The sequence below is a fragment of the Sander vitreus genome, chromosome 20 (assembly GCF_031162955.1).
Source record: "Sander vitreus isolate 19-12246 chromosome 20, sanVit1, whole genome shotgun sequence".
In the NCBI taxonomy this organism is placed as follows: domain Eukaryota; kingdom Metazoa; phylum Chordata; class Actinopteri; order Perciformes; family Percidae; genus Sander; species Sander vitreus.
The window spans coordinates 18,040,606-18,049,728 of NC_135874.1; the positions used below are offsets into that span (position 1 = coordinate 18,040,606).

General features: G+C 41.5%; 1 protein-coding gene across 2 annotated transcripts in view; it reads right to left on the minus strand.

Annotated features, from left to right (window-relative positions):
- The window catches only part of LOC144534979 (pleckstrin homology domain-containing family G member 3-like), a 31,547-nt gene extending 23,042 nt beyond the window's left edge, over positions 1 to 8,505 (minus strand). Inside the window, exons 1-2 of one of the 2 annotated variants that reach the window (XM_078277167.1) lie at positions 8,304 to 8,505; positions 1,847 to 1,914 (exon numbers count right to left, since the gene is read on the minus strand). In XM_078277167.1, coding sequence (XP_078133293.1) covers positions 1,847 to 1,895 — 49 coding nt within the window. In that variant the 5' untranslated portion in view covers positions 1,896 to 1,914; positions 8,304 to 8,505. The remainder of the gene's footprint in view (positions 1 to 1,846; positions 1,915 to 8,303) is intronic. The other variant, XM_078277168.1, reaches the window with a different exon arrangement.
- Positions 8,506 to 9,123: the final 618 nt, after the last annotated feature.

Below are 9,123 nucleotides of genomic sequence, written 5' to 3' on the forward strand. Positions count from 1 at the left end.
TTACACTGAACTACATTCTTTTGTTCAGACTAGGGAAAGTGACCCAAACAATGAAATTAAATACAATGAGTAGATGTGGAATTATATCACAATAGAGGCTATGTTACATAATTATTTAAATTAACTTTTGCAACACTAGTAAGATGTGGACATACAGGATGAGGGGGTGTCGGGAGTGTGACTTCAAAACTTGAACAGGAGTTGCTGTAGGCTAACCTGAGGCTGCCTGTGATTAATTCTACAGGCGATTAAGCAGAAAGAGGGTTCCAGTCCAGGAGCTCCATTGACAAGCCCACTCAGAGATGCAGCCATCACTGCCATCATACATCTATATCCACACAACCCTATGCCCACTGGTCTGGAAAAGCTGCAGTGAATGGAGATGATCCGTCCGTCCCCCAGAATCCCTTTAAAGCTGTACATTCTGCACACACAGCTACATTCCTGCCTGGGGTTAAGTAGGTCAGAGGGAACCCTTATCTTTGAAAGAGATGCTTCATGCCGCCTCAGGTCTGTTGATGCCTGGCTGAGCTACTGTCATTGGATTGACAGGCTAGACTTTTTGAGCCAATATATTTTCCATGTGGTGTTGAAAGTTTAGCTTAGGTGGACATTATGATGGGTCTTATGTAAGTTCCTGTCATACAATTATTCTGGAAAAGGAATTCAAAGTGCAGAATAACAAAAGAGAGTAATGCAAGCTTAGCGCCATCCAAAGCCTGCTGGTTGTGAAAATGATCAACATGGCTTCTTTTCACTTCAAAACCTTTGAACTTTTAAAAGAATTGGAGCTGGATAGGCATCACAATATTTGTATTGTTTACCTTGACCAGACAGGGGGACTTTCCTTTCACCATGTGCATTCCTCCTTCCTGTTCACCACATCCACTCATCACCTCACACACAGATAGCGCATTACCAGCAGCCCTGCCCCTTAATTACCATCCATCCATCCATCCATCCACAGCAGGAGGGGGTAGGTCAGTCACACTTTAATTCAAACAAAACCATTCTAAAAAAAACAAAAAAAACATTTCAACTGCAAGTGGGTGTTCTGTCATGCTAAAGTCATTTCACACTGGATATCTGAGCTGCAAAATGAGCTTTGAGAACGTGTAGTCAGTGCAGAGTGGCCTTTTGAGGAAACAGACACACATTTTCATGAGGGTGGCACATGTCTCCCCCAGCCAAAAACCTCCTCTGGCTAAAGCTCAACCAAAGGGACAGGCGCAGAGGAAAAAGGGAACAATTGACACACTGGTATTCTTCAGCCAAAGTGGAAGCCAAGCGTCAAATGTGTTCAGTAGAGAGAGCAGAGGCGTGGGGGGCGGTGGGGCGATTGAGGGACAGAGCAGGCAAACAGATACAAAGAGGCCCTATGTCAATGCTGTGGCTCTGTGACTGAAGATAATGAACACTAAAATAATATGTAATTTGAGTGGCCCCCAACATACAAGGTCAGCACCGCTGGCTAGACCAACCATCTTGGCTGTCGGGGATTCTGACACATTCTGGTTTGATGTGTGAGTGTTCAGGGGTTTCAGCTATATGAAAGAGGTTGGCTGAGCTCCACAACCACACAAAGAGCCTCTCTGCTACTCTGGACTGTAGGTGGGGAGTTCACTGCTCTCTCAGCTCAAGCTTCTATATTTCCTCTATTCCTCCATTTTTCCATTTACCTCCGCTCTGATGTACTTCTGTTTTATGTTAGTACACTGTCCAGGGTAACCAGATATACCATTAGGAACAACCCTACTTATTAAACGCCATGTTATAAGACTGGTCAATTCATAGGCAGCAATTACCAGAGCATGGGTCATACTCAATATCATTGCATTGATCTTACCTTCCCCCATTGGGCCCTGGTGGAGAGCAGAATGGGACCCCTCTGGCATGGCACTCAGGCCTCTGAAGCTGACAAAACAAAACATGAAGGGTCAAGCAGAATTCAGGCACTTCATGTCAGGGCTTACAGTACATATCACATGGCACTGTTTATCATTATTGGTGGGTTCTCCTTCAAAAACACCCTGTGTTTCTTTACTTTATGATAGTCTTTTTAAGTTTTGATGCGTTTTTCAAGTGTGCCATGCTTTCTCACAGAACGCAAACAGTCTATTCAGGTCTTCTATAAAAAGGAAATTCTTCCCATTCCCCTGCTCTGTGCTGGCTCATACCAGCCACTTGAAAATATATAGCAAAGCTGGGACTGAGGTATGCACAGTGGAGACAACTGTGACATGAGTTAATGCTAATCGTAGAGAAAGGGCACGAGGTTAGACGACAGCCCAACTTAACATAAATCGATACCCAAGAGACTTAGCAGCTACAAAGTAAATGTTAAGTTATTTGAGAACCTCGGTGACTGCCATTTGAGCTATATAAATATCAATTAGGCATCTTTAATTGATGTGTATTTCAAAAACAGCATTTCAAATTGCTTTACAAAAAGAAAGCTGACCACTATAAATATGAGTGTTTGCTACATAAAATTACTGAAGAATGAAACAGGTGAACCCAACAAAATGTTATACAAGTCTTCCTTGTTTATTAGTGTTACAAATAAATCCATGGCACATCAAAACAAAACTCTCATTATCATAGTAACTGTCCAGTGAGATTACGGGTTCTCCCCTGGTGGCATGTATTTTTCTAATCCCTCATGCCAGGCTGCGGTGCCGTTAATGATGAGGCGTGTCCCCTCAGAGCCACTGTGCTGCCAGCTTCTCACATCACTGCCTCACTCTGACTCCTTATAACAAATTAACATGGAAGACATGCGTGCATGAGAACTCTTCTCCCTGTGATTCCTGGTGAGCCTCCGGCCTTTTAAACATCACATTCTTGGGCCAGCTAGATCAGAGGAGCAGGAATTCTTCAGGGATTAGGATGGGCATTGTTCATAGTGCGTTTGCTGGCCACTGTGCCGAGCTGACAGCCAGGCCAGCCGAGGCACAACCGAGACCACTGCCAGGAGGTTCACCAATTAAGATGTGCAGGAATGCAAGGAGGAAAGCCACAGTGCTGGATCCACACATTAAAATCACTGTTTCACTGTATGGTCCCTGCAGCTGCAACCTGGACTCAACTAGAGCTTATTTACGGAACAAGAAAGTCAACAGCCAATACACTGTTATTATTGTTTGTTCACCCTACAGCAAAGCACAAGGGAATATAGCAATACAATCTTTTCAATACATACACCCTATCAAAATGACATGTAGGTTCTTTTTTGGACTCATAAGCCAACTAGGTTTGACTTATTTACTTAAAATTGTGGAGTTTTTGACCATTAGTAGCACTATGGTGCACTGTTTTGATGAGTGGTTCCCCTTTTGTATCTAATGAACACGCACAAGGACACACATGCAAGCACAGGTTAACAGGACACATTTATTTTGATGGTTTTATCATATTCCACTGATAAACAGTTGGTGACAAAAGTCCAGCCTACGTCACTATTTTAATCGGTTGTGCCTTCAATGTGGATCTGAGTAAAGAAACGCAGATTTGAGTTTAGTCAATGCAGCGCTGCTACAGTGACAGTCTTCAGTAATAAAGCCTCCTCAACCAGCCTTTGACCAATTGATTTTCAAGTGGGGGGTTAGCATGTGTACCCTGCAGGAGTAGTATTCATGTCGAGGGTCATGCTTTGAACTTGTCTCAGTAAACCGTGAATTTACAAAATCCTATTAATCCCACCTACTATGACCTCTTAGCTAACCCCGCTTAATGACCAGACCAAAACTATGCTAATCTGTCTTTGGTCAATGAGAAGATAGACTAAGGAGGAATAATGGGCTCAAAACCTAGATATGCTGTAGACGTCTGGGTCTTAAAAGTGTTTTTCCTATGTCTTATCAAAGGCTGTCAATAGGTGTAGAAAATGGTTTGGGTGGAGAAAGTGAAAATGTCTAGCAGGACATGGTAAAGCCGTCTAACCCACAATCTTAACACATCTGGACAGAATTCAACAATCGTAACTCATTAACTTTCACCTCGTTTGCTGACATTTGGCAATTCCAAAATCTTGTTTTCCTAGGGAGGGGGCACGGACAAATTTAAAATCCTAAAGAAAATACTATACAGGCTTAACATTCATGCCAAGCTGGCCACCTGTGCTTGAACTAGCTGCCATTTCACACAAATGGAGAGCAATTTTCCCACAGCTGATGACTGCATTACCCGCAGCATGAACCTCCTGCATGGGAATCTGCAACTTGCCCCTTAACTGAAGACAGATGCTACCAGAGCCAATCTGATGGTTATTAAAAGAAAGACCTGCCATTGATCACTTCTTCAGTCCTTGTTCATCTAATTGCCAGGCATGACACTGATCCAGGCAGTCAAAGCCCGAATTCCATTCTTTAAAACACAGCAAACAGATAATTAAGTGGGGCAGATGCTGGCTAAGATACAGCACTCCTGCAAATAAAGAGAACATTTATACTGAGTAATCACCGCAAATGTGTTAAAAGCCTTGCTCTGAGAAAATACGCACTGACAAACATATACCTTGAACCAAGGCCTCAGGCCTGACATGTCAAAAGAAAAGGGTCCTCAGGGGACGTGTGATGACTATCTGGAGCATTTCATTTTACTAGTAACAGTCTGTCAAGTTATGAGAGAAGTGAAACCACTGAACTTGTCTACAAAAGAAGTCAAAGGAAACCAAGATTTCTGCTCTGGGAGAGACAAGCCACTTTCTCTGTTTCTTCAAGAGTTATAGGGGGCACAGACAAGTCAGTGAGGATGTGACATCATATTCAACCAAATCAAGCTTTATCAGATGCCAAGCTTGCTGACAATTAATGGACTGTGCTTACATTCAAATCTCCAAAGAAAACTCCCATCCGCCACCAGCTGCACTATTGCCAACTGATGATGCTCACAACTGATTATATACAGTTTTGATCCAGCATCTGAATCCAGAAAGAGAACTTTATCAACCTTTTGTGCAACAATTAACAGCACAAATTGATTTGTCCTTGTGCGGAGCAAATCGATGGGAGGAGAAGCTAAAAATAGTCCCGAAAATTCAGGCTGCACTTCTCTCTTACAGTCGGAGACCTACCGGATCACGTTGCATTCACCGTCTGCCCCAACTAGGCCCACGGGAATCTGGAAGTATGACATAAGCCCCTTGGGATGTCTGAAGTCAGACACGGTGGTACGGGTTTTTTTAAGACACCATCAGTCACGGATGTTTACGTTCAGAACATTTAAAACTCAAACCTGGCATGACAGGACAGAGGTCTAGGGTCCTACAGGCTGACTGAGACAGTCTTTATTTTTTTCAGCACTGATGCCATGTTTATCTTGCAAGACCTCTCTCTCACCCTCTAACCCCATCTACCCGAGCAGAAAATATCCCCTGATAAACAGCCTCTGTTAGTACCCTCTTTCCCACATTATTCCTGCCATTTGTCCCCTGACACAGAGTCCTTAAGACACTAACAGCTTTTCATTCACTGGGGGAAACAATAAACCCTTACGGTCTCTCTTCACCTCAATCAAATCCACAGCGTTCACAAAAGCACTGCCCTAACCCGTGACTTCCCACAGACACACAACATATGAGCCTCTTATTTTAGTCTGCTTTATCTGTGAGCATGCAGATGCGGGGATAAGTGATCCATCCCAATGAACACCCACAGGGCACTTGTGAGGAGATTTGCCCATATGGTGCACATATATCCTGGCCAAAATAGCCCTTAATGGGAGAATAATCATTCCCTGCTGTGCTGAAAAAGGAGAAATAGCGATTTTCACCTTCCCATCAATGACCTATAACCACAGAATGCATACCTGGAAAGTGAAGTTGGCAAGTGCCATCTTAATTTGCAAATGACAAGTGAAGATTTCCAGTTCTTTAAAATTATAAATGGTCGACAACGAGAGGGAAAGTAGTCCTCCATAATGTCCTCCAGTGTTTGGAGGGAAGAGTGGAAGACTGCTGGGTAAAATAAGACAGCAAGTCTACAAATAGAATTGGAGAGTACCCATTTAAAGGTGCATTACACTACATCTGCAAGCAAACAGCTCCCGTGTGCCTTTGTCGGGGCTTGTGAACACTGTAATAACAAAAACAGTGTCTGGAATGCTAAATCACTTAAGGCACACACTCTTCACTTTCAAACAAACACAAAGTCGTCAGGTCTTGTTTAAAGTGGACAGTCTCACAATGTAATCCTAGCTGTAAAGCAAGAACTTTATGGTCTTATAAGAGCCGAATCAGAATGGCTTTATTCGCCAGATGTACACAGAAATTTGATTTGGTGATATCACCATATAATAAGAAAGTTTAAATGTTAAGGTAAACAGTTGACATCAACCAGTAAATGACAAATAATGAATGGGACTTCTGAAAAGCTCAGAAGCAGGTTCTTTTTTCTGTTCAACAATATTTTTATTGATTTTTCATTGCAAGTACAACCTTCGGGAAGCCCCCCCCCCCCCCACAACTAAACTTCTCTCTTAACCTCTGTTGTACTCTATCAGCTTAAAAACAAAAAGCAAACAATATGACCGTATCACATCCGCACACAGAACAATGGCACCTCCGGTAAATTGAAGCAGGTTTTTAAAGTTATGGTCTCCATAGATGAAACCACCTCTGCATTCTGCAGCTCTGGTCATTTTATCACAGCTGCAGCATACCAAGACTAGGGAAGAAGGAATAAAGTGCCAACTCTGAGATCCAAGACACACTTGGGCTGTTTCCTGTCTGGACCACCTGGAAGAGAACGCTGTTCATCACATTAAGTAGGCCTGCACGATAAATCGTTATAAAATCGCGATCTCGATCTCACCCCTGTTTGCGATTTAATTTTTAAATGACTTCCTCCTCCAATTAATTTATTGAAAGCGTTTGACATTGACATGTTTTAGGCTAATTATGTAAAGACATGTTCAAGGAGTTCAGATAGAGCCTGTATCAGGGCCATATTTAGTTCAATGTGTTATATGTCACTATCTTTGGTAGCCTACTGTACTTAAATGGCCAGTATGTACTTTTATTTTCTTTATTCATTGAAGCCTCTATGTTTACAGGCTTGTGGTGATGCGCAATGTGCTATAGGTGCCAAAAAAAATCTGTTTGGTACTGCCAATTTGTTTTGTTTTGTCATGGTTCATGTATGCAATAAACATTACACTTCGTGAAAAAAAAAATCGTAGCAAAGAATCGTGATATCAATTCTAAGCTAAAAAAATCATGATTCATATTTTTCCCCCGAATCGTGCAGGTCAAACATTAAGGAAACATTTATCTGAAATGATGTTGAGACTTATTGTCTGAAAGGTCAAGTGAGGTCAAAGGAGTAAAAGATGGAACTTTTCACTGGCAACTGATTGATTATTGTGCCCCATTCTTCTTCAACAGCTGGTGGGGAAAGTCATTGACCTATGAACAGCCTGCATTTGAAACCTCACTATGTCTCACTGGGGTGCTCATTAGAAAAAAACAATTAGCTTTTGTTGGGGCCAAGTATGGACTCCATAGGGGGGGAAATGGGATGCAGAGAAAGAGGAAATAACTGATTCAAATGATTCAACGGCAGCATGGAAGTTGGTTTGTCTCACGAGTTAAATCTGACATCACTGCTAAGTGGAAAAAGCTCATCCTCTAAAAAAAAATAAAAATAAAAAATGTCTCCAGCAGCTGATCAAAGTTCACCCAACTGAGAGTGTTTTGTTTCAAAGACAAACACTACTTATCTGACAGAAACTGCCCCCGTCCAGGGCTACACTATATCTTGGAGGTTGTGAAATTATATGAAGCAAAAATTCCCTAAAATCTGTATGCAATACCTGCATCGATCGATCTATCTAAAAAAAACTTGAATTTCCCCTTGGGGATCAATGAAGTATCTATCTATCTATATATCTATTTAATGCACGTCAAAAAGTCGAGGGGGTTCATCATAAGGAATGTGTTGAAGTGTAACATAACTCCAAAACGCTGCTTGACTGAATCCATGAGCACAACTACACTCATGCAGATGTACAGATTTATGTGGCAATTGTATTACGTTAGTTTGTTTAGCTGAAATGGAGCAATGCTAAGATGGTCAACTCGATCCACCCCTTGTTCATTTGTTTAAACGACAGCACAAGACGCGCCTGACAAAGCTAATAACATGTTTAGTGTTTTTTTAACAGACCTCAAAAACACAAAATCAATAACGACAGAATCACTACAGAAGAGGAATCCTTTTGACATACCGTTAGCTTAACTGACATCATAGCTAAGTTAACGTTGAGCTAAGATTTGGTAAAGTTGTCAAAAGCAGTTCACGTACCGAATTCGACAACGTCTTTCCTCCCGTCGACTTTTGTCCTCAGTAAAACGTTTCTCTGCACTTTCTTGATGAAAATCTTAAAATTACTCCGGTAGTTGTTTTTTTTTCACATGTTAAAAGCGGCTCAGACAGACACACACGTCCCAGCGCAGGTCTTCAGCTTGTACTGCTGCAGTCCATCTACCAAACAAACACTGTTGCATGCATCTTTGAAGAACCGCAAGAACTGATGCTGCCTTCAAGACCTGTCGGAAATATAGCCACTACGATTTGGTAGTGAACCGTGAACACCATAACAAGAAGACGTGAATTTCCTCTTTCCTCTGGTTCTGGCTTATCTCGATTGCAAATAGTAAAACATACAACATATGTATGTTATTGTCTTATGTTACCGATTGACCCTCCAAGTTAATTAATAATATTGGTTACAGAATAACTGATGTTGCTATAAGATGCATTTTGTTGTTTTGTTCATATTTGTCACTTCTCAACAAAAATACACGAATATGTATCTTAAAGTAAATCAACCAAAGTCGTTTTACATTTTTTGAAAAAAGTTGTTTTAAAAAAAAAAAAAAAAAGCAAGAAAGTTCACCTGTCTTAAGAGTGTCTAATTTACGAGGAGTACTTAAATGTAACAAAAGACAGCTTGTTTTTGACAGGCCAGTGTCTGTTGAGTGTCAGAGGTGTTCCCACATCTGAACATCTGGCCTGCATAGTTCGGTAACTTCTTTCAGTATGAGATCGTTAAAAAAGAGGGGAACAAACGTGTGAATGTTTTCTTCTATTAAAGTATCGTTACTTCCACTCGTGGAAGAAT